This window comes from Gigantopelta aegis, chromosome 12 (assembly GCF_016097555.1).
Source record: "Gigantopelta aegis isolate Gae_Host chromosome 12, Gae_host_genome, whole genome shotgun sequence".
Taxonomy (NCBI): Eukaryota; Metazoa; Mollusca; class Gastropoda; order Neomphalida; family Peltospiridae; genus Gigantopelta; species Gigantopelta aegis.
Window position 1 is genome coordinate 12,685,184 of NC_054710.1, and position 27,468 is coordinate 12,712,651.

General features: G+C 36.8%; 1 protein-coding gene across 1 annotated transcript in view; it reads right to left on the reverse strand.

Moving 5' to 3' along the window:
- Positions 1–27,468, reverse strand: part of LOC121385832 (proteoglycan 4-like) — a 94,484-nt gene that overhangs the window by 32,052 nt on the left and 34,964 nt on the right. Inside the window, exons 17-31 of the mRNA XM_041516620.1 lie at positions 26,433–26,489; positions 25,644–25,697; positions 23,086–23,151; positions 21,478–21,534; positions 20,716–20,781; positions 17,963–18,019; positions 14,753–14,812; positions 11,734–11,799; positions 9,359–9,385; positions 8,090–8,152; positions 7,316–7,378; positions 4,979–5,056; positions 2,912–2,974; positions 2,100–2,153; positions 938–1,003 (exon numbers count right to left, since the gene is read on the reverse strand). Of these exons, the coding sequence (XP_041372554.1) occupies positions 938–1,003; positions 2,100–2,153; positions 2,912–2,974; positions 4,979–5,056; positions 7,316–7,378; positions 8,090–8,152; positions 9,359–9,385; positions 11,734–11,799; positions 14,753–14,812; positions 17,963–18,019; positions 20,716–20,781; positions 21,478–21,534; positions 23,086–23,151; positions 25,644–25,697; positions 26,433–26,489 (897 nt within the window). The remainder of the gene's footprint in view (positions 1–937; positions 1,004–2,099; positions 2,154–2,911; positions 2,975–4,978; positions 5,057–7,315; positions 7,379–8,089; positions 8,153–9,358; positions 9,386–11,733; positions 11,800–14,752; positions 14,813–17,962; positions 18,020–20,715; positions 20,782–21,477; positions 21,535–23,085; positions 23,152–25,643; positions 25,698–26,432; positions 26,490–27,468) is intronic.

A 27,468-nucleotide genomic window follows, 5' to 3' on the forward strand; every position in this document is an offset into this window, starting at 1 on the left:
ATTTTTGTTCAAGTAATATTTTGTTAGACCATTAAATAGGTCAGTGGTCTGTGATAATATGCCTTTAAAGAGACAAGTAAACCATTTCAACTTGTAACAACAGAAAGAAACAAAGAAATGTTTTATTAAACGACGCACTCAACACATTGTATTTACGGTTATATGGCATCAGACATATGGTTAAGGACCATATTGAGAGAGGATGATAATCAACACATGGCTATTTCAAAGGTGGTCAGGACAGGCAAACAGAAAACCAACACTGCCACATAGACTACTTCTGTTAATAAAAAAACCCCAGGAAACCCATTGCCACATTTTCCCCATTAGCTGTACCATACAGAATTTAAAAGAAAATCAGGAGAATTTTTTTTTATCTCTAAGCATTAATTACTTTATGTGAATCGAGAAAGTGTTCGACCCATCGGATAGTTCGACCTAACCATTAGGTCAACAACGTGTACGTAAGTGTAACGCGGAACTTCGTTTTTGGTTCAAGCATTGCGGTATATTCGACCCTTCTGAGTTCAGCCCAACAAGATTATACTATATATATATATACATGTGTATGCACACACACACACACATGCATGCACGCACACACACACACACAAACACAGACACACACACACACACAGACACAGAAACACAGAGACACACACACACACACAGACAGACACAAAAAAAACCCACACACACACACAGACACACAGGCACACACACAGACAGACACACACAAACACACAGACACGCGCACACACAGACACACACACGCACATACACACAGACACACACAAACACACACGCGCGCACAGACACGTGCGCGCACACACACACACACACACACACAGACACACGCACATACACACAGACACACACACATACAGACATGTGCACACACAGACAGACACATACTGTACAGACCCTGTCAACTTACGTGAAGTAACTGATTCGCTTCCTTCTGATAATGTAGGTAATTCACGAGAATTCGCAGCATATTTCACTAAAGAAGGAAGGAAATGGTTTATTTAACAATGCACTCAACACATTTTATTTATGGATATATGGCATCAGACATGTGCTTAAGGACCACACATATATTGAGCTAGAAAAGCCGCTGTCGCCACTTCATGAGCTACTCTTTTCAATTAGCAGCAAGGGATCTTTTATATGCACCATCCCATAGACAGGTAAGCACATACCACGGCCTTTGATGTACCAGTTGTGGTGCATTGGTTAGAGCCAGAAATAGCCCAATGGGCCCACCGACAGGGATCAATCCCAAACCGACTGCGCATCAAGCGAGCGCTTTACCACTGGACTACATCTCGCCCCCTTTAACTAGAGAAGACAAAACATATCTGAACTGCATGTTTAAACAATAAAGCATTTTTAAAAAACAAATCGAACCATTTCAAAGTGTAACTACAAAATAAATGGATGTGTGTCCCTGACTATTAATGAACGGAAACAAAAAGAATATGTTTTTTTAATGACACACATCATTACATTTTAAACTACTACTATTCAGTGTCTAACATATGATTACTTCAATGCTTGGTCGAGACAGAGAAAGAGAAAACCTGCTTATGCCACATACCAGCCTCGGTGGCGCAGGTAGGTACAGGGTTCACAGCCCAGTATCGGCTCCAACCCAGAGCAAGTAGTTGAGGGCTCAATGGGTAAGGCTACTACACCCTCTTCTCTCTCACTAACCACTAACCAACTAACAACTAACCCACTGTCCTGCACAGACAGCCCAAATAGCTGAGATGTGTGCCCAGGACAGTGTGCTTGAACCTTAATTAAATACAGTAAAACCTTTCAAAACCGGACCCCGAGTAAACCGGAATTTCCTTAAAACTGGACGTTTTTCATTGTCCCTTTTTAAATATCTGTACAAAAGAGAACCTCTCTAAACCGGATACCTCTTAAAACCAGACTTTTTACTTGGACCCAAGGGTGTCCGGTTTACAGGAGTTTCACTGTATAAGCATGGAAATAAGTTGAAATGAAATATGCCACATTACCGATTACTTCATGTGGAACAGTCACTAACTTATAGTTACGTAGTTACTCCATAAATTGTATTAACTTACGTAGATGTTTTTCTTTTGGTAATGTAAAATAGGGCGACTGCTTGGAGTGTGCATCTGAAAAGAACAAGACGTACATTGAATTGCTTTAATTTAAACCACACAGCATTTGCAGGCACGGTGGAAGCAAGTAAGACATATGTGGGGGGGTGCGGAGGGGGAGGGGTGCTGACTGAGATCGAGGGTGCAAAACAAAGTTTCTAGGGGATTCGTGGGTATGCTCCCCCCGTAAAATTTAGAAAACTAGATGTCCTGAAATGCAACTTTCCTGCATTCTACAAGTAAAATTCATCTCTGTCTTAAGATTTACTATCAATAATACATGTATGTTTCATTCAAAAGTATTGGGGGGTGGGGTAGACCCCCCAGCCCCCCCACCCCCCTGCTCCACTATGCCCGATTAAAAAACAAAAACAATCCAACAATCTTTGAAATGTGTTCCTCGCATATTAATGAAAGAAAAGAAAAATCCAGGGCCCCGTTCCACGAAGCGATCTTAGCCCTAAGATCAACTTAAGTGCATAGGGTAGCTATGCACCTACGGTAATCTTAGGGCTAAGATCAACTTAAGTGCATAGGGTAGCTATGCGCCTACGGTAATCTTAGCCCTAAGATCAACTTAAGTGCATAGGGTAGCTATGCGCCTACGGTAATCTTAGGGCTAAGATCGCTTCGTGGAACGGGGCACAGAACTGCAGGGTATCTTTAGAATTTTCATCTCTGCAGCATTAATTTATTTATTTGGAAAAAACCCCAGTCAATAACATACATGTGTATAGCTCACTGGTTGTACTGTGCAGACCCTGTTGACTTACGTGAAGTGACTGATTGGCTTTCTTCTGATGATGTAGCCTCAGGAGACTTCTCGTCAAATTTAACTAAAGAGAACGAGACATATTTGAACTGCTTTAAACAATTCAGAGCATTTAAAAAAACAAGTGAACCAATTCAATGTGCAGTAACTGAATAAATGGATGTGTGTCCCTTACTATTAACTACCTGTTAACTTTCAGACTACTGCAGCCGAGATACCTTTTCACTTTCAGACTACTGCAGTCACAATATCTTTTAACTTTTTCGGACTACTTTTCACTTTCAGACTACTGCAGTCACAATATCTTTTAACTTTCCGACTACTGCAGTCGCAATATCTTTTAACTTTCCGACTACTGCAGTCGCAATATCTTTTAACTTTCAGACTACTGCAGGCGAGATATCTTTTAACTTTCGGACTACTGCAGTCGCAATATCTTTTAACTTTCAGACTACTGCAGTCGCAATATCTTTTAACTTTCGGACTACTGCAGTCGCAATATCTTTTAACTTTCGGACTACTGTAGGCAAGATATCTTTTAACTTTCGGACTACTACAGGCTAGATATCTTTTAACTTTCGGACTACTGCAGGCGAGATATCTTTTAACTTTCAGACTACTGCAGGCGAGATATCTTTTAACTTTCGGATTACTGCAGGCGAGATATCTTTTAACTTTCAGACTACTGCAGGCGAGATATCTTTTAACTTTCGGACTACTGCAGGCAAGACATCTTTTAACTTTCGGACTACTGCAGGCGAGATATCTTTCAGACTACAGCAGGCGAGATATCTTTTAACTTTCGGACTACTACAGGCGAGGTATCTTTTAACTTTCGGACTACTGCAGGCGAGATATCTTTCAGACTACTGCAGGCGAGATATCTTTTAACTTTCGGACTACTGCAGGCGAGATATCTTTTAACTTTCGGACTACTGCAGGCGAGATTTCTTTTAACTTTCGGACTACTGCAGGTGAGATATCTTTTAACTTTCGGACTACTGCAGGCGAGATATCTTTTAACTTTCAGAAAATACCTGGGAATTTTAAGTTGAAAAAGTATTTTTTGGCAAGTGTTTTCACTTAACAATGATGGTGGAACCTTGTGGCCATTTTCAGGAATTGATAGCTGATTGTGACAACCAATTTGACCCTTTTACGAACAAAAATCTAAAAATATTGGGATATGATCGTAGTTCGTTTTGACACAAAAATCTTTTCACAAAAACATTTATCGGGGATATAATGGACCTAAATACTGGACATACTGAAGTGAACAGAACTTTTTCAAATTTTTTTGCCTAATTTTAATCAACATTAACTGATCTAAAATATCATAAAAATTAGAAAAAGCCACAAAAATTATACTTACCAATTCAAATATAAACTTTATTTTAGGTATTTATAAACATTTTAAGTGAAAATATGTGAGTAAAAGTTATAAATTTTTACCCACTCAAAGTGGGTTTTGTCAAAACATTAATCCAGCAGTCAGTACACCAAAACCCCCAATGTGTAAACATTAGACCGGCCTTGGTAGCGTCGTGGTTAAGCCATCGGTCTACAGGCTGGTAGGTACTGGGTTCGGATCCCAGTCGAGGCATGGGATTTTTAATCCAGATACCGACTCCAAACCCTGAGTGAGTGCTCCGTAAGGCTCAATGGGTAGGTGTAAACCACTTGTACCGACCAGTGATCCATAACTGGTTCAACAAAGGCTATGGTTTGTGCTATCTTGCCTGTTGGAAGTGGAAATAAAGATCCCTTGCTGCCTGTCATAAAAGAGTAGCCTATGTGGCAACAGCAAGTTTCCTCTAAAAAAACCTGTCAGAATGACCATATGTTTGATATCCAATAGCCGATGATAAGATAAAAAATCAATGTGGTCTAGTGGCATCGTTAAATAAAATAAAAACTTTAAAGGTGCATTCACTTATTTTACTTTCTTTTCATATTTGATAAATAAACATGGTTTTCATGTTAATTTTCAACACTGACAATTGATTAATTTATAGTTAAAGTAAAGTTTATTTTATTGTAAACATTAAGACCCTGTACATTAACTTACTTGGAGCAACAGTTTCTCCCGATAGCGGGTTTTCTTCTTCTTCTGATGTTAGTTCACGTGACTTCTCAGAATATTTTACTAAAAAGAACACAACACACTTTAAATTCCTTTAAACAATATTTAAAAAAAAAAGAGTAAGTGAACCATTTTCACTTATCTGTAACAACAGAACAGATGGGTGTGTGTCGATCCTCACTATTAAGGAGTGGAAACGAAAGGATTAGTTGAGAGGCGGGATGTAGCCCAGTGGTTAAAGCGCTCGCTTGATGCGCGGTCGATCTAAGATCGATTCCCGTCGGTGGGCCCATTGGGCTTATTTCTCGTTCCAGCCAGTGCTCCACAACTGGTGTAACAAAGGCCGTGGTATGTGCTATCCTGTCTGTGGGATGGTGCATATAAAAGATCCCTTGCTGTTAATTGGAAAGAGTAGCCCATGGAGTGGCGACAGCGGGTTTCCTCTCTCAATATCTGTGTGGTCCTTAACCATATGTCTGATGCCATATAACTGTAAATAAAATGTCTTGAGTGCGTCATTAAATAAACCATTTCCTTCCTTAACATGTCATCAGTATATGTTAAACTACTGGGCCCAGCTGTTCAAAAGCATATTAAATTAACCTGGGGTTAATCTAATATTTTCGTTTTAATTATGTTTGCACAAATACAAAATAACTTTAGATTTGAATAATTACATTTCCGTTACATTCATTTAAATATATACGTCATCCCATTGGTCCAGAGGTAGCAACGGGAGTTTGTTCAATTCTTGATGAACAAAATAATTATGTCAGAGAATGTAATAGCTGATGACGTCATTTTATATGGGCAAGTTGTCTTATATTAAGCATTATTGTTTACGGATCAAAAAATAAATCAAAATAAAGTATGACTTTTTGGTGTTATTATTAGCAAGTATAATTCAAATTTAGTTATAATTTTCTGTTATTTATTTTACGTTCATCTGGGTATGAACAAAAAACAAAAAAACATCTCCAAACTTATGTGAGAACAGCTTCACCGATTTAGTTTACAGATGATTTTTTGTTGTTGTTTATACCCCGATGAACCTGAACAAAATAACAGACAATCCTTAATTATTTATGGATTCCTTTGGTTATTCTAAACCATGCTTCGACATTATGTCTGTAGATTCCTTTGGTTATTCTAAACCAAGCTTCGACATTATGTCTGTAGATTCCTTTGGTTATTCTAAACCATGCTTCAACATTATGTCTGTAGATTCCTTTGGTTATTCTAAACCAAGCTTCGACATTATGTCTGTAGATTCCTTTGGTTATTCTAAACCAAGCTTCGACATTTATGTCTGTAGATTCCTTTGGTTGTTCTAAACCAAGCTTCGACATTTATGTCTGTAGATTCCTTTGGTTATTCTAAACCAAGCTTCGACATTTATGTCTGTAGATTCCTTTGGTTATTCTAAACCAAGCTTCGACATTTATGTCTGTAGATTCCTTTGGTTATTCTAAACCAAGCTTCGACATTTATGTCTGTAGATTCCTTTGGTTATTCTAAACCAAGCTTCGACATTTATGTCTGTAGATTCCTTTGGTTGTTCTAAACCAAGCTTCGACATTTATGTCTGTAGATTCCTTTGGTTATTCTAAACCAAGCTTCGACATTTATGTCTGTAGATTCCTTTGGTTATTCTAAACCAAGCTTCGACATTTATGTCTGTAGATTCCTTTGGTTGTTCTAAACCAAGCTTCGACATTTATGTCTGTAGATTCCTTTGGTTGTTCTAAACCAAGCTTCGACATTTATGTCTGTAGATTCCTTTGGTTATTCTAAACCAAGCTTCGACATTATGTCTGTAGATTCCTTTGGTTATTCTAAACCAAGCTTCGACATTATGTCTGTAGATTCCTTTGGTTATTCTAAACCAAGCTTCGACATTATGTCTGTAGTTAATATCTGAATTGATTCAGGCCTTGGTTTTGAAAATGTATGTTAACCACTGGTTAGGCTAAATAATGCTGGAACAACCAGCCCCTGCTATTCAGTGTCTAACACATGGCTATTTCTAAGCATCAAGTGAGTGTTTTACCACTGGGCTACGACCCTCCCTCGACTGTGCGTCAAGTGAGTGTTTTACCACTGGGCTACGACCCTCCCTCGACTGTGCGTCAAGTGAGTGTTTTACCACTGGGCTACGACCCTCCCTCGACTGTGCGTCAAGTGAGTGTTTTACCACTGGGCTACGACCCGCCCTCGACTGTGCATCAAGTGAGTGTTTTACCACTGGGCTACGACTCTCCCTTGACTGAACAAGTCAAACCTAGCTCGATGTTCTTCTGTATAAAGACCATTTCAACTTACGAGAAGTAACTGATTGGGTTTCATCTGATAACACAGGTTCATGAGACTTCTTGGATGATTTACCTAAAATGAAAACAAAAAGTTTTATTTTGTTTAACACCACCACTAGAGCACACTGATTTATTAATCATTGGATGTCAAACATTTGGTAATTTTTACATAGAGTCTTTAGACATGAACAGTTAGTTTGTTTTCTTTAACAACTCAACTTCAGGACATTGATTTATTAATCACCAGCTACTGCATGTCAAACATTTGGTAATTTTGACATACAGCCTTAGAGAGGAAACCCGCTACATTTTTCCCTTAGTAGCAAGGGATCTTTTACATGCATCATTGCAAAGTCAGGACAGCACATACCAGTCTTTGATATACGAGTTGTGGTGCATTGGCTGGAACAACAAATAGCCCAATGGGCCCACAGATGGGGATCGATCCCACACCAACTTCGCATTAAGGGGAATAGTTTCCCACTGGGTTACGTCCTGCCCCCTTTAGAGATGAAACCCACTACATGCATGTTTCCATCAGCAGCAAGGGATCTTTTATATGCACCATCCCATAGAGAGGATAGCACATACCACGGCCTTTGATATACCAGTCATGATGCACTGGCTTGAACGAGAAATAGCCCAATGGGCCCTACTGATGGGGATTGATCCCAGACTGGCTGTGCATCAAGTGAGTGTTTTACCACTGGGCTACGACCCTCCCTTGACTGAACAAGTCAAACCTAGCTCGATGTTCTTCTGTATAAAGACCATTTCAACTTACGTGAAGTAACTGATTGGGTTTCATCTGATAACACAGGTTCATGAGACTTCTTGGATGATTTATCTAAAATGAACAAGACACACTTTTAATCGCTTCATAAACACCACCGCATTTAAAGAAAAGGAATAAGCCGTTTCAACCAGTAGCAACATGATTAATAACCATATCCATCAGGATGAACAATTATTCCAACTCTTAAATGAACCTGCTCCTCGTACAACACTCATGGGGCCAAAACCTAGTTAAAGTTTGTTTGGTTTAATGACACCACCAAGACTAGAAACTAATTTTATGAAGTGGTAAACATACTCGGATTCTCAAATTGTAAACTAGCTGGAAGCAAAAGTTAAAGGGACATACCCTAGTTTCAACCCGTGAAAATTAACACTAAGTTTTGTTAAGCTACAAACCTGTAACACATTTGGATAAATTTACAATTGAGTGAAACATGAGTCTGTGACTTTGAAATGGTGAAATACCCTAAAAAAATAGACTAAAACTCTTTGCATAACTGTTCTTCTTAGACGTACGTGCGTTTTTAAAAATATGAAAAATGCATTTTGTGATATTAAAAACACCAGGATTATCAAAACTACTTCAAATGTACGGAAATGGGTAATCCAAACTATAAAATCTAATTAAAATATGATTTCAGTTATCAAAAAACGGCTCTAATAGTCAAAATATGCCTTAGTGTTTAAAAACTAGGGTATGTCTCTTTAAGGTTTCTTTTGTTTAATGACATATGACTATAAAACACATGGATTTATTATATAATCATCGGCTATTGGATGTCAAACATTTGGGAATTTTTACATATCGTCTTAGAGAGGAAACCTGCTACATTTTTCCATTAGTAGCAAGGGATCTTTTATATGCATCATCCCAAACACAGGATAGCACATATCACAGTCTTTGATATACCAGTTGTGGTGTATTGGCTGGAATGAGAAATAACCCAATGGGCCCACCGATGGGTATCGATCCCACATCGACTGCGTATCAGGCGAACGGTTTTCAACTGGAAGCAAAAGTTAAAAGTTTGTTTTGTTTAATGACACCACTTAGAGCAATACTTTTCAATGTATAAGTTCTGTCTGTTTTTGGTTCAAATACCTGACTTGAATGCACGAACTGCATTGTATTAATTACGCGACTCTTGAAAAATAATCTACACTTAGAACAATAGTGTGATGTCACTGGCATGGATTAACAACCCTGTTAATTTACGTGAAGTAACCGTTTGGCTTTATCTTAATGACTTGGTACCTTTAGAAGACTTCTTGGATGATTTACCTGAAAAGAACGATACACTGAATTGATTAAAAACACAGTGATTAAAACCATTAAAACCAACAGCATACAAACCCTTTTAATGCATAACACAGCAATTAATGGAAGATGTGTCCCTTATATTTACTGATTTCTTACTTAATTTGCACTCAAGAGATAAAATGACAATATTGAAAACAAAATCCATAAAATTTTGTAGAGTCATGAAAGGTATAAGATTACTGTGACTGTTTCATCAAAGGACAATTTTCAGTTTTGTGATAAAATCGAGAATTCCAGGAAAATCTGGAGGAATGTTATCTCTGAGTAAACAAACGAAAGTTGAAAGATTGTTTTGTTTAATGTACATAACTACTTGAACACACTGATTAGATAATATAGTTTTAGTTACTATTTTTATTAAACTATACATTTCCCATTTTATCCATATTTAATTGGAAAAATGTAATATTTGTGCTGAAGCTTGAATACCATTTAAAAACATTATTCTAAAAAAAAGGGAAATTGGGCAAAGTATATGAAATATACAAATTGTGTAAATAGAGGTTATTAGTAGTGTGTTTCGGTATTGTCAATATCATATATTAGTAATAAAAATTGTATTAGGCGAGCGTAATACATTATTTTTATTCCTAATATACATGTATGATACTGACGATACAGAAACACACGAAGGTAATAATCTCTTTATCATATACATTGTAATCTCAAGATTAATACATGTTTTTGTAAACTTTAATTCCAGTCCGGCATACTAAATATTCAAATGATGTAAAAATATGTGACACAATGTCTTTTTTGAATGAAAATGACATGAAACCTGAATGACGTCATTTTGGGTATCATTACATAAAAATAAACTAGTGCTCAACTATTTTTGTTTTCTGAATGCTAGACAGCTTTCACTGTAAGGTTACTATCGAAATGGTTTTCACTGATGACTGTCAATTCTGGTGTGTCACCGTAGTACGTTTGCTTAAATGTCAGTAAACATAGTGCAGTGACCTCGATTAATTTACATCTAATTTGCAAAGTTATCAAATTCTGAAAGTATCACATACTTTGATTACACTAGATAAATTAGCTAATATTTGATAAGGAAGGAAGGAAATGTTTTATTTAATGACGCACTCAACACATTTTATTTACGGTTATATGGCGTCAGACATATGATTAAGGACCACACAGATTTTGAGAGGAAACCCGCTGTCACCACTTCATGGGCTACTCTTTCCGATTAGCAGCAAGGGATCTTTTATTTGCACTTCCCACAGGCAGGATAGCACAAACCATGGCCTTTGATGAACCAGTTATGGATCACTGGTCGGTGCAAGTGGTTTACACCTACCCAGTGAGCCTTGCGGAGCACTCACTCAGGGTTTGGAGTCGGTATCTGGATTAAAAATGCCATGCCTCGACTGGGATCCGAACCCAGTACCTACGAGCCTGTTGACCGATGGCCTAACCACGATGCCACTGAGGCCGGTATAAAATTCGAAATTCAAGAAATAATAATACTTGGTGCAAATGACTATTGTATATTACTAGAACCTATTTGTTCGTATTTAAATTGTGTTAACCTTCTGACTACTGCAGGCGAGATATCTCGCCCGACGTCACGTCAGTCGATATACTGTACACTGTATACAGTGCATTTCCCAATTCATATTTCCCGCCGTTTTGCACACGACACTCACCGGAAACGGAAATATAATTAAAGAAAAAAGGTGGTTTTTGTTTTGATTTTTTCAATTGAAAATACCTTGAAATTTTGAGTTCAAAAAGTGGTTTTCGGCAAGTATTTTCTCTTGACAACAATGGCGGCACGTCGCAGTAATTTTCAGGGATCAATAGCTGATTGTAACAGCTAATTTGATAATAAATTTGATCGTTTTACCAACAACGAAAATTACCAAATATTGCAATATGAATTGTAGTTCGGGTTTAAAAAAAAATTCTGGTCAGAAAACCACTGTTATTGGGAATAATTGACATAAATACTGGACAGCTGGCCACAAATGCCCGTAAGTAAACGCAACTTTTTCGATTTTTTGTCTAATTTTAATCACCATTAGCCGATCTAAAATAATAAAAAATTACAAAAAAAGACACGAAAATAATACTTACCGATTCATATATGAACTTTATTTCATGTATTTATGAAACATTGAAGTGAATATAATATTATGTGAGTAAAAATTATAAACTTGTACCCACTCAACGTGGTTTTTGTTAAAAATTAATCCAGTAGTCTAAAGGTTAAGTGCATCGTTAAATAAAACATTCCATCCATCGTTTGCAATTGTGTTTGCTGGGCAAAAAATCTCCTTATAAGGACCCGGTTAACTTACGTGAAGTAACTGGTTGTTTTTCTACCGATAACAAGGTACCTTTAGGAAACGTCTTGGAAACTTTACCTAAAAAGAAAAAAATACACTGAAATGCTTAAAAACCAGTGATTATAAAAACAACAGTATACAAACACTTTTCAATGCATAACACAGCAATTAATGGAAGATGTGTCCCTTATATTTTATGATTCCAACACTTACCAAATGTGGATTTAAAACAAAAAATAATAATAATAATTTGCACTCTGAGATAAAATGACAATATTGAACAAAAAAATCCATACAATTTTGTAGGATCATGAAAAGTACAAGATTATTGTCACTGCATGTGTCATCAAAGGACAGTGTTCGGTTTGGTGATAAAATTGGGAATTCCTGTAGAATCTGGAGGAATGTTATCTCTAAACATTAATGAATCTGTATGGAACAGTCAGTCAGTAAATTATAACTCATTACTGACTTTATCTGTAATGACCCTGTTAATCTACAATGTAAAATACTTGGTTGGCTTTCTTATGACGATTGTCATCGCTTGGCATTACTGATTTATTTGGAACAAATTGGCAATAACTTAAAGGCATATTGTCACAGACCACTGACATATTACATGGCCTAGCAAAGTATTACCTGAAATTTTTTTTAATTTTTATTTGTCCCTAAATGTACTTTATTCAACCATACTCCATTTATTAATGATATTTTGTAAATATAATTGAATTACGGCAATGGTCCATAATTCAAAACTAACATTGCTGAGAGGGTTGACATGGATTTCACTCCATCATGATGTATGCAATAGCTAGATCTGGTCTGCAAAAATTAATGTAATTTTAATTCATTATCCATTTTTAGAGAAATAAGGTCCTTAAATCTGTGACAGTATGCCTTTAACGCTCAATAGTTTTTCTGTAAATGTTCTCTTAATTAAGAGGAAATGATACTATTCTGTCAAAATTTGAAAGTCATTACACCTTGAAATTTTCACATATTATAAAGATATCCTTATATCACTGTAATGTGCAGACAAAATTTTTATCCATGGACCATAAAGTGAATAGGTGTGTGAATCACTATGATGTATCCTATTTTCCGTGTGTAGTCGAATTAATCATGTTTTATATCCATTAACTACATTGTTTGTTTGTTTGTATATTTAATTGTAAACTTTTCTGCAAAGCAACAAAGAGAAACATTAGTTGTGTTTCTTAAAATGACATCCAGCAGACACACAAGTACATATGTTCACTACTAAAACGGAGTTTTAAATACATGGGAACTAAAGAAAAAAGTGACTTTTTAAACTTGCACAGATAATAATGCTGGGTGAGTAAATCAATACGAGATAATACAAATGTACTGTCACCAATGAAACATTTTTACCGCATATACATAGATAAAAAACAAATATATAAAAATTCCACTATAAATCGTTTGAGCACTTTTGTTTTAAAAACAGCTTCATTGGAGTGATCAACGATGTTCTTAAAAGCACAAACAGTACAAATAGCATTATTTTTCATTGAAAAAAATCCATTGTGGGTGTGGGTGGGAATGAGGTTGGGGTGGAGAATGTGAGTGGGGGGAAAGGGGTCATTATTCCCACATATCTGTATGTAAACTGATACTAATATCATAAAATTACCTGCCTGTCAAACGTGACAAACCAGTGAAAATGTTCACGAACTGTGAAGAAAAACCTCACAAATGAACGACAAGCAAACAACAACAAATCGGATGTTGATTGCGCGAACCGTGCACGAGAAAACAAACCGAACCAAAATGATAACGGTTAAATTGTATACAAACATCTGTAACGTTGAAACGGGAAGATCCCCTCTAAAAATAGATTAGACCTTGTCTGCTCAACGTTTTTTTCTCAGACTCGCGTGCGTTTTTAAGAAATACGAAAAATGCATTTTGTGGTATTACAAACACCAGGATTACAAGGATTACCAAAAAACACTTCAGGTGAATGGAAATGTATATTCTAAATAATAAAATGGAAGTAAAGTGCAATTTTATTTGTGAGAAAATGGGTTTAATAACGAAAAACAACGGCATAATGGTTAACAACTAGGGCGTATCCACTTAACAAATGTGGATTCTTTTTTCATTTGCACTCAAAGATAAAATGAAAAATCCACAAACTTTTGTAAGGTCATAAAAAATATAAGATTTACTGTGACTAGCTGTCATCAAAGGACAATTTTCAGTTTAGTGACTAAATCCAGAATTCCTGGAAAATCTCGAGGAATGTCTTCTCCCAACCCTAGCTATGCAAGACAGACCCATTTCATGATGTCAGCCCATACGGAATAAATCTGTTTTGTATAGGCTATGATGTCATTGCTTTTAACATGGGGAGTAAAAGTGAGTTGGTTGTTTTTACATCAATACTTTGTTATTAAAACCTTCATTATAAAAGCTATCTTGTTAATTAGCAGACTATAATTTTTCAGCATTAATTACTACTAATAATTAATTAATACTGAATCTATGTACTTTAAAAAACTACAACATTCATTACAACAAACATTTCATTTAACAAATTGAAATCAATTGCATACAATAACCATGGGTCTCACTACATGTCATAATAATTTAAATGATGGCGGGCCAGCCATCTCTTAAGATTTATCTCCAATACGCCTGCCATCCATTGGCAGCGATAGTAATATCCGCCATCCATTTATTTAGGCCGCCATCCTAAATCACAAGTCATGCCATCGCCTTGAACTACCAGAGTAATCAGGCTCATCATCGTTTACAAGACATTTTCGAAGTACTTACTTACCTGCAAATCTTAGGTATCATCCCTTCCTATAAGTGGAACCAACTCTACCGATTCCCTCCATCCCTTTTCTGAATACTAGAGAGACCATTGTACCCTGCAAATCTTTGGTACCATCCCTTCCTATAAGTGGAACCAGCTCTACCGATTCCCTCCATCCCTTTCCACTGATAACTGCCCACAAATTAATGTTTGATGTCCCTATAAAGTTGTTAATTGTTAACTTACGTGGAGAGATCGGCTTTTGTTCTGATAGCGAAGTTTCAGGAGGTTCCACGGAATATCTACCTAAAAAGAGTAAGACATTCTGAATTGTTTTAAAGAAAGAAAGAAATGTTCTATTTAACGACGCACTCAACACATTTTATTTACGGTTATATCACATCAGACATATGGTTAAGGAGCACACAGAGTTTGAGAGGATACCCGCTGTTGCCACTACATGGGCTACTCTTGAATTGTTTTAAACAACAGTAATTAAAAAAGAGAGGAGTACATGTACGTAAACTCTGTCTCTATCAATGTCATCAAGAATTAACGATGCCGGCTCTTAACTGTATGAAAGGTCGGCATTTTCAGAATTTACAAAACAAAACGATACTGAACAAAAGTTTGTAGGATTTTATCAATGTATTTTGGGGCAATAAAAAAACAAAAACAACGTTTGTGGGATTTTAAAAAGTATGGAGACACTGTGATCTTATTTCATCAAACGACAGGTCAAGAACATGCAGTTTTCTTGGAAATGCCCAAATTCAGAATTCCAATAATTAATTTATTTGGAACGACATGAAAGATGTTTTGTTTAATGAAACTACATTCAACTGGACATGAAAAAAAACCCCATCATTCGCAAACTTATGTGAGAACGGCTTTGCCGATTCACACGGTTTGCGGATGATTTTTTTGGTTCATACCCCGATGAACGTAAAAGAAATAACAATCCTTAATTTAGTTTTTTTAAAGTAAGCCGTAGCAATCAGTAAATAATGGTAACTTGTAGCTCAATAAGTTTTACCATAACTGCTAATTTACATGAAGTATTTGGATGTCTTTTTTCTGATGTCATCATTGAGCATTAACTACCAGCCTCGGTGGCGTCGTGGTTAGGCCATCGGTCTACAGGCTGGTAGGTACTGGGTTCGGATCCCAGTCGAGGCATGGGATTTTTAATCCAGATACAGACTCCAAACTCTGAGTGAGCGCTCCGCAAGGCTCAATGGGTAGGTGTAAACCACTTGCACCGACCAGTGATCAATAACTGGTTCAACAAAGGCCATGGTTTGTGCTATCCTGCCTGTGGGAAGCGCAAATAAAAGATCCCTTGCTGCCTGTCATAAAAGAGTAGCCTATGTTGACAGCAGGTTTCCTCTAAAGAAACAAAAACAGTGTCAGAATGACCATATGTTTGACATTCAATAGCCGATATAAGATAAAAATAGTGTCAGAATGACCATATGTTTGACATTCAATAGCTGATATAAGATAAAAACAGTGTCAGAATGACCATATGTTTGACGTCCAATAGCCGATATAAGATAAAAACAGTGTCAGAATGACCATATGTTTGACGTCCAATAGCCGATATAAGATAAAAACAGTGTCAGAATGACCATATGTTTGACATGCAATAGCCGATATAAGATAAAAACAGTGTCAGAATGACCATATGTTTGACATTCAATAGCCGATATAAGATAAAAACAGTGTCAGAATGACCATATGTTTGACATTCAATAGCCGATATAAGATAAAACCAGTGTCAGAATGACCACATGTTTGACATTCAATAGCCGATATAAGATAAAACCAGTGTCAGAATGACCACATGTTTGACATTCAATAGCCGATATAAGATAAAAACAGTGTCAGAATGACCACATGTTTGACATTCAATAGCCGATATAAGATAAAAACAGTGTCAGAATGACCACATGTTTGACATTCAATAGCCGATATAAGATAAAAACAGTGTCAGAATGACCACATGTTTGACATTCAATAGCCGATATAAGATAAAAACAGTGTCAGAATGACCACATGTTTGACATTCAATAGCCGATATAAGATAAAAACAGTGTCAGAATGACCACATGTTTGACATTCAATAGCCGATATAAGATAAAAAACAGTGTCAGAATGACCACATGTTTGACATTCAATAGCCGATATAAGATAAAAACAGTGTCAGAATGACCACATGTTTGACATTCAATAGCCGATATAAGATAAAAACAGTGTCAGAATGACCACATGTTTGACATTCAATAGCCGATATAAGATAAAAACAGTGTCAGAATGACCACATGTTTGACATTCAATAGCCGATATAAGATAAAAACAGTGTCAGAATGACCACATGTTTGACATTCAATAGCCGATATAAGATAAAAACAGTGTCAGAATGACCACATGTTTGACATTCAATAGCCGATATAAGATAAAAACAGTGTCAGAATGACCATATGTTTGACGTCAAATAGCTGATATAAGATAAAAACAGTGTCAGAATGACCATATGTTTGACATTCAATAGCCGATATAAGATAAAAACAGTGTCAGAATGACCATATGTTTGACATTCAATAGCCGATATAAGATAAAAACAGTGTCAGAATGACCACGTTTGACATTCAATAGCCGATATAAGATAAAAACAGTGTCAGAATGACCATATGTTTGACATCCAATAGCCGATATAAGATAAAAACAGTGTCAGAATGACCACATGTTTGACATTCAATAGCCGATATAAGATAAAAAAACTCAATGTGCTCTAGTGGCTTCGTTAAACAAAACAAACTTTACTTTTTTTTAGCATTAATTATTAATCATTAATGTATACTGAACCACTTTAAAAACTCATGGTAACAAACATATCATTTAATAAACAGACTGAAATCAAATGCATACAATAATTGACCGCCATTAGTAGGGTGGTACAGGAGTATAGGAAGTGGTTACATGTGCCTCTTAACAATGCCAGATGTAAGTACACGATTCAAATTTAATTACAAGTATTGTCTGTTATTTCTTTTACGTTCATCTGGGTATGAAAAAAAAAAACATCATTCGCAAACTTATGTGAGAACGATTTTTTTAGTTCATACCCCGATGAACATAAAACAAATAGCAGACAATCCCTAATTTTTATTTTTTTAAAGTAAGCCATATCAATCAGTAAATAATGGTAATTTGTAGCTCAATATGTTTTACCATAACTGCTGATTTACATGAAGTATTTGGACGTCTTTTTTCTGATTGTCATCACTGAGCATTAATTATTAATAATCATTAATTTATAATGAACCACTTTAAAAAAAATGCAACTCATGGTAACAAACATTTCATTTAATAAACAGATTGAAATCAAATGCATACAATAACTGACCACAAATTAATGTCTGACGTCCCTGAAGTTGTTGACTGTTAACTTACGTGGAGGGCTTAGGTTTTCTTCCGATAACACAGTTTCAGGTTCCACAGAATATCTACCTAAAAGAGTAAGACATTCTGAATTGTGTTAAACAACATCAATTGAAAAAAACAAGAAAATGTCATCTAGAACTAATGATTCCAGCCAATATCTGTGTTATCATTTCATTTCATATCAACTTATTTTCCTGCTTACCGGTATATTCAATTAAGGTTCAAGCACACTGTCCTGGGCACACACCTCAGCTATCTGGGCTGTCTGTTCAGGACAGTGGGTTAGTTGTTATAGTGAGAGAGAAGAGAGTGTAGCGGTCTTACACCTACCCATTGAGTCGTTAAAACTCGCTGTCTGTTCAGGACAGTGGATTAGTTGTTATAGTGAGAGAGAAGAGAGTGTAGTGGTCTTACACCTACCCATTGAGTCGTTAAAATTCGCTGTCTGTTCAGGACAGTGGATTAGTTGTTATAGTGAGAGAGAAGAGAGTGTAGTGGTCTTACACCTACCCATTGAGTCGTTAAAACTCGCTGTCTGTTCAGGACAGTGGATTAGTTGTTATAGTGAGAGAGAAGAGAGTGTAGTGGTCTTACACCTACCCATTGAGTCGTTAAAACTCGCTGTCTGTTCAGGACAGTGGGTTAGTTGTTATAGTGAGAGAGAAGAGAGTGTAGCGGTCTTACACCTACCCATTGAGTCGTTAAAACTCGCTGTCTGTTCAGGACAGTGGATTAGTTGTTATAGTGAGAGAGAAGAGAGTGTAGCGGTCTTACACCTACCCATTGAGTCGTCTCGCTTCTGTTCAAAGTGGATTAGTTGTTATAGTGAGAGAGAAGAGAGTGTAGCGGTCTTACACCTACCCATTGAGTCGTTAAACTCGCTGTCTGTTCAGGACAGTGGATTAGTTGTTATAGTGAGAGAGAAGAGAGTGTAGCGGTCTTACACCTACCCATTGAGTCGTTAAAATTCGCTGTCTGTTCAGGACAGTGGGTTAGTTGTTATAGTGAGAGAGAAGAGAGTGTAGTGGTCTTACACCTACCCATTGAGTCGTTAAAACTAGCTGTCTGTTCAGGACAGTGGATTAGTTGTTATAGTGAGAGAGAAGAGAGTGTAGTGGTCTTACACCTACCCATTGAGTCGTTAAAATTCGCTGTCTGTTCAGGACAGTGGGTTAGTTGTTATAGTGAGAGAGAAGAGAGTGTAGTGGTCTTACACCTACCCATTGAGTCGTTAAAACTCGCTGTCTGTTCAGGACAGTGGGTTAGTTGTTATAGTGAGAGAGAAGAGAGTGTAGTGGTCTTACACCTACCCATTGAGTCGTTAAAACTCGCTGTCTGTTCAGGACAGTGGATTAGTTGTTATAGTGAGAGAGAAGAGAGTGTAGCGGTCTTACACCTACCCATTGAGTCGTTAAAACTCGCTGTCTGTTCAGGACAGTGGGTTAGTTGTTATAGTGAGAGAGAAGAGAGTGTAGCGGTCTTACACCTACCCATTGAGTTGTTAAAACTCGCTGTCTGTTCAGGACAGTGGATTAGTTGTTATAGTGAGAGAGAAGAGAGTGTAGCGGTCTTACACCTACCCATTGAGTTGTTAAAATTCGCTGTCTGTTCAGGACAGTGGATTAGTTGTTATAGTGAGAGAGAAGAGAGTGTAGCGGTCTTACACCTACCCATCGAGTCGTTAAAATTCGCTGTCTGTTCAGGACAGTGGGTTAGTTGTTATAGTGAGAGAGAAGAGAGTGTAGCGGTCTTACACCTACCCATTGAGTCGTTAAAACTCGCTGTCTGTTCAGGACAGTGGGTTAGTTGTTATAGTGAGAGAGAAGAGAGTGTAGTGGTCTTACACCTACCCATTGAGTCGTTAAAACTCGCTGTCTGTTCAGGACAGTTGATTAGTTGTTATAGTGAAAGAGAAGAGAGTGTAGCGGTCTTACACCTACCCATTGAGTCGTTAAAACTCGCTGTCTGTTCAGGACAGTTGATTAGTTGTTATAGTGAGAGAGAAGAGTGTAGTAGTCTTACACCTACCCATTGAGTCGTTAAAACTCGCTGTCTGTTCAGGACAGTGGATTAGTTGTTATAGTGAGAGAGAAGAGAGTGTAGTGGTCTTACACCTACCCACTGAGTCGTTAAAACTCGCTGTCTCTTCAGGACAGTGGGTTAGTTGTTATAGTGAGAAAGAAGAGAGTGTAGTGGTCTTACGCCTACCCAGTGAGTTGTTAAAACTCGCTCTGGGTAGGAGACAGTACTGGGCTGCGAACCCTGTACCTACCAGCCGATGGCTTAACCACACCACCAAGGCCGGTTTTTATTATCAATATTGTCCAAACTAACAGAAAAACATGTCTCCCAGCAACTATACAATTATTTATCAAAATTTTTTCTTTTAGACCATACCACTCGCGTAAATTCCCAGTTCTACTGGTGTCCCGCTAATTGAAGAAAAACAAGCTGGACACTGGGTTTGTAGTTGACCTAGATAATGTAGATAAGCGAGCATTGCGAAACTATAGCGATGTGCTGGGCCTTTTATGTACCAAACAGAACTGGATCATCTATTCTAAATGCTTAAATAATAAAAATATTCCAGACACCGCAGCTTTAATAACATGTTAATTACGTAACATTCACATAATGGTTTTCAATGCTGATCCTCTCTCTCTCTCCATCTGCCCCTCTATTTCAGCAGTTACAGTACTGGATCATGTTTGCACTTATTTGCTTGGGAGAAAAACCCTTAAGGGCCCTGTTGCATGACTTACGTGATGTATCTGGTTGGCTTTCTTCTGGTAACTTAGTATTTTTATGAGGCTTCTTGGAATGTTTATCTACAAAGAAAAAGACACACTAAATTTAATAAAAACCCAGCAATTAAAAACCAACTACAATCTCTTTCAACGTATAACATCAATGGCAATGGCATCCTTGTCCTCTACGGCTAATGAAGCTGGTCTGTCCCACGGCACTAACTAACGACCGCCAGTAGTAGGGTGGTACAGGAGTATAGGAAGTGGTTACTTGTGCCTTTTAACAATGCCAGATGTAACTACATGATTCAAATTTAATTACAAGTATTGTCTGTTATTTCTTTTACATTCATCTGGGTATGAAAAAACCACATCATCCGCAAACTTATGTGAGAAAGGCTTCGCCAATTCACACAGTTTGCAGGTGATTTTTTAAGTTCATACCCCGATGAACGCAAAAGGAATAACAGACAATCCTTAATTTTGAATTATTTTTTTTAAAGTAAGCCATTTCAATCAGTAACATTGGTAACTTGTAGCTCACTAAGTTTTACCCTAACTGCTGATTTACATGAAGTATTTGGATGTCTTTTTTCTGATTGTCATCATTGAGCATTAATTATTAATAATCATTAATTTATACTCAACCACTTTTAAAAAACATACAACTCATGGTAACAGACATTTCATTTAATAAACAGACTGAAATCAAATGCATACAATAACTGACCACAAATTAATGTCTGATGTCCCTGAAGTTGTTGATTGTTAACTTACGTGGAGGACTTAGGTTTTCTTCCGATAACACAGTTTCAGGTTCCACAGAATATCTACCTAAAAGAGTAAGACATTCTGAATTGTGTTAGACAACATCAATTGAAAAAAAATAAAAAAAGTCATCAAGAATTAATGATTTCGGTCAGTATCTGTATTATCATTTCATGTCATTTCAATTCAACTTATTTTCGTGCTTATATCCAATTAAGGTTCAAGCCAGTAGGAACCCAGTACCTACCAGCCTTATGTCTGATGGCTTAACCACATCACCGAGGCCGGTAGTTAATATCAAAGCCAGAACCCATTATTTATGGTGTTCCACAAGGATCGATTCTTGGACCTCTCCTTTTCATACTACATATAAATGATCTTCCTTTACATGTAGAACATAGTACAACAAGCATATATGCAGATGACTCAACAATATTTATATCAGGGAAAACATCCTATGAAATTCAAGACAAAACTACAATATTTATGATTTGAATTATTTCGGAAAATGGTGTTTACATAATAAAATGTTTATTAACACAACAAAAATACATGACAATAGAAACTAGACAAAAGATTGCATCTCTAGAAGACATTTGTCTTTCAGTAAATTCAGAATTATCACAACATACTGTCTATGAACAACCTTTAGGTGTTAATTAAAGTCGAAAACAGTTTAAAATGGACAAATCAAGTAAAACATGTTTGTTTCCTAATTTTCACAAGTACATGTATATAACTATTCATTATAAAGAATTATCAGATACTTGAACTTTGAAGCCAAAAAAAACCGTCTTTTATAATGGATATATTTTACCACTAATAGACTACTGTTGTGTAATTTGGGGGAACTGTAATGAAGGATTAAACTGCCTACTGAAACTTCATCAAAGAGCTGCTATTAACAACCGTTTGCGATATTATATTATGACATATACTAGAATAAACAACAACACATTTCACATTTTGATTTGGGTAATAGACCATACATGTTTTATTTATACACGCTAGTGCCTAATGTCGTTAAAGATGACACAGGAATTTAGAACTATGGTCCTCCATCTCAAAATTATAACTACATAAATACTAAACTAAATAACTAATAGTAAATAATAGAATTAGGGTGAGGTGGATTAGGATAAAACTTTAGCTATATATATCCCATGTTACACTTTCGCTGCTAGAAAATTAATGCCCACCTTTTTTAGTTAAATAAAGTAGCTTCATTATATGCCCTATAATTGGCTTATGCAAACTGTAGAACTTTTGATGCGCCCTTTGATTGGAGGAAGACATGCCATACAATTAGACAGGACATGTTACGCAGTGCGCAGCGGAACTAATCAGTGCATAACAATTTACGATATCAGTCACCGGAAGGTAAACAAAGACATGCCTATTTCGCCGACAATTAACCGTGCCAATGTTTAGGAACATCTGTGGGCGGGCGATCTACAACATATTAATAACATGTTAATTACTTAACATTCACATAATGGTTTTCAATGCTGATCCTCTCACTCTCCATCCTCCCCTCTATTTCAGCAGTTACAGTACTGGATCATGTTTGCACTAATTTGCTTGGGAGAAAAATCCTTAAGGATGCGGTTGACTTACGTGATGTATCTGGTTGCATTTCTTCTGATAACTTAGTATTTTTATGAGGCTTCTTGGAATGTTTATCTACAAAGAAAAAGACACACTAAATTTCATAAAAACCAACTACATTCCCTTTCAATGTATAACATCAATGGCAATGGCATCCTTGTCCTATACGGCTAATGAAACTGGTCTGTCCCACAGCACTAACTAACTAACTACCACCGGTAGTAGGGTGGTACAGAAGCATAGGAAGTGGTTACATGTGCCTCTTAACAATGCCAGAAGTAACTACTGAACTCTCTCCAAAGTTGTCAGACTAAGCCCACAGATAAAGCTGATGGGGAAATGGCAGACGGCACAGAAAAGACTAGTACCTGTTTGGAGAGACAAGGATTGGGATGTGGAGGTGGACAGCAATTGAAAGATAAGAGCTGCCAGGGTCCCGTTTTACGAAGCGATCTATCATTGAGATCACCGTAACTGCGTAAGGTAAGTTATTTATTTGGAACAGTCAGTCACAACCCCTGCAATTAAGAAAATTACCATGGCAAATCATTTGCTGTGGAAAAATAGTGTCCACTTCATTTTCCACAGCAATTTCATGGGCCATTCTTTGAGTAGACATTTCCATAAGCAGCAAGAAATTGTTTATATGCATCGTCCAACAGAAAGGCTAGTACAATACACAGCCTTTGTTATCGTTTATATGCATCATTGGACAGACGGGCTACATGTACCTACAATACACAGCCTTTGTTATCGTTTATATGCATCATTGGACAGACGGGCTACATGTACCTACAATACACAGCCTTTGTTATACCAATTTTACCCGTTAACATGTTTGCAACTCTTGAATGCTGAGTTTGTTATTTGTCTTGTTTGCCAATATGCTGTAAGATTCAATTATAACAGTGGCGGTATTCATCGAATAAAAGTGATGTGACAGTTAACAAGCTAATGACATGTGCACAGTCAAGAACAATGGGGTTGCAAGGGGATGACAATTTTATCAGTCAGTCAGTCTACAGTGATATGGCAGTTCAATATTTATATTTTATTTATATTACATCTAAGTGTCAGAATATATTTAATGCGATACAAAATTAAAATAATTTTCTTTAATAATGGCATAATTTCTGTTAGGAAATCGGTCACCGAGACCGAATACCCCGTCAAGCCCAATTAAAACGATAGTTTTTTGGGTTTGTTTGGATTACATGTAGGTCATTTGGCACCAGAAAAGGGTAGCATTTTTGCCAATATAAATGACAGAGAAATTTTTATTAAACTATTGGAACGATCTCTCTCTCTATATGTATATCTACAAATATATCATCATCAGGCCAACCATAACACATCAAGTAACTTGTAAGAGTGCATGCAGGCATGTGATTGAAACATTTCTAAAAAAGCTGAAAATGATACATGCGTGCCGAAGCCACATAATCAAGTGCAGAATGCACAAGATGACTAGGGGGGAATTGAAAAAAAAGAAAAAAGGAAAAAAAATTAAAAAGCGGAATTCCGCCAATTAGCGGAAGAATCACATGCCTGTGTATGTTGAACATTTTACTGAAACCCCCCCCCGTAATGCACCATAGCCACGGTTCAACTACATGTATGTACTGGTATAAACTGTCACCCCTCTGCAATCTAGTGGTCCCTGCAATGTGTGTGCTATGAACAGTGAACAGTGAACAGTGAACAGAGTTCAATGGCCTACACATAGTTGCTACTTGCTTAGTGCTGGTAATTCACATGTAGTTTCGATTATGCCCGGATGGCACTGAGATTTACATACTTAGTAATAACGGTGCAGTTACTGTTTTAATATTTACTTTTAATGTTTTCAGTTCACAAAGTATATTTTACTTTTAATAATAAGAAAAAAATACATCTTCAAAAAAAGAAAATCCAATATATAAAGTAAAGTTTGTTTTATGTAACAACACCACTAGAGTAGTGATTTTTTATTTTATCATCGGCTATTGGACGTCAAACATATGGTCATTCTGATACTGTTTTTTAGAGGAAACCTGCTGTCGCCACATAGGTTACTCTTTTACGACAGGCAGCAAGGGATCTTTTATTTGCGTTTCCCACAGGCAGGATAGTACAAACCATGGCCTTTGTTGAACCAGTTATGGATCACTGGTCGGTGCAAGTGGTTTACACCTACCCATTGAGCCTCACTCAGGGTTTGGAGTCAGTATCTGGATTAAAAATCCCATGCCTCGACTGGGATCCGAACACAGTACCTACCAGCCTGTAGACCGATGGCCAAACCATGACGCCGGTAAATTCAATATATAGTCCACGGCAAAATTAATGCCGCAGAGAACGAAAAACTCTGTGTCAATCTCCACAGCATTGCTGATTGCCAAGGGCAATTGCAGGGGTTGAGTCAGAAGTATATATAGCTTGCTAGTTTTTTCTATAATGACCCTGTTAATTAATGTGAAGAATCTGGTTCGCTATCATCTCTAGAGCACACATTATGTATTTTATCTGGAACAAACATTAACTTAAAGCTCAATAGTTTTATGTAAATGTCCTTGTAATAAACTCACGTGAAGTAACTGGTTTCTTTTCTTCTGAGACAAGAGACGTGTTGGATAATTGAACTTAAAAAGAACAAAACACATCTTGAATTGTTTTAAACAATAGGGGCTGTTTTTTTTAAATGAAGGAAGGATTAAAGAAATGTTTTATTTAACGACACACTCAACACATTTTATTTATGGTTATATGGCGTCGGACATATGGTTAAAGACCACAGAGATATTGAGAGAGGAAACATTGTCTCAGAGAGGAAACACGCTACTCTTTTCGATTAGCATCAAGGGATCTTTTATATGCACCATCCCACAGACAGGATAGTACATACCACGGCCTTTGTTACACCAGTTGTGAAGCACTTGCTGGAACGAGATATAGCCCAATGGGCCCACCGACAGGGATCGATCCCAGACTGATCGCGCATCAAGCGAATGCTTTACCACTGGGCTACGTCCTGCCCCATAGGTCAATCAGGGCCTGATCCAATTATTCTTGCTCATCGGCCGTTGAGGTTTGTTTGGGAGGGGGTTTGGGGGTGGGGGGTTCTTGTGTAGACATCAGGCCACAGTTCCGTTTTAGGAATCGGTTAAAACATTCAGATATTACAAATGAAATTGGACCCCAAAAATCAGCTAAATTTTAGTCTTAAAATGTATGGGGTGACTGCGACCATTTCAAAAGAGGACAACTAGGTCAGGAACAGTTTGTAAACACATGTAGATCTTTATAAACCAGAATTAAGGAACAATTCAGAGAATTCTGAGCATTAATTAATTTATTTTGAACAAACAGTAACTTACTTTGCAATGCTTCTATTTTTGATAGTATAGAGTCGCGTGGCTTGTTGAAAACTGTAACTAAAATGAATAAAACACACTGAATTGCCTTGAAACGCATAGAAATTTAAAAAATAATTTAATTTATTATATATTGTTCATATTTCCAATGCACACAACAGGTGAGAATCCAAGGGTAGCGTGCTAGGGTTGTGTACTCCTCCCTGAAAGTGCCCCCTCCCCCAAAAAAAATCCAGTGTTAATGCACTTATGGTAGTACTAAACCAAATAACTTCCGGCTGGGTCAAAGTTCGAGGTGCACCCAACTTTTGATAGAGAAGTGAACACCACAAGTCCTGTGATTGGTTATAAATGTGAGTGTGTTGGTTGTAAAAAATAATAGTTTGATCTGGGTAAAAAAAAATTGCAATTTTATTTCATCTAGTACCACCAATGTGTCAAGTAGCCTTGTTCTTAAAACATGTATGGGGTACCTGTAAAAAAAAGTACTTGAATTTTGTGCGAAACTAGGGTAGTTATAGACGCTACCCGTTATCTCAGAAACGAGCAGCTTGACCCCCATTTCTTTCTGATTCACTTTAAGTGTAAGGGGTGGTAGTATTTATATCCGTGGCGTTTATGTCGGTTGATACGTTGCAGGTAGGAGTTTTAGCCACATATGTTACTATTGTCGTCTATGGGATTTGATTTGGTAGTATACACCCTATAGCACATATTTTAGTGCATAATAAAAAATATTATGATTTTGTTATTTTATTTAATTAAACTATACTGGTTGATTAATTAGCCATCACTCGATCATGCAAGCTCACAATGACCTTGACCTTGACAATGATCTCTGTACATGGCTCTGAATGGAGTTTGAATCAAAGTTAGCACTGAAGAAAGGTTGGTTTTGGCCTATAATTCATACTGTAAAGATTTCAATAATTTCTTTTTACATGGTATTTGACTTGCCATATACAACTGCTCTTAAATATGGTATTATATATAGGCAACCTGAACTAAGATTTTAATAGCAATTTATTTTTATATTAAA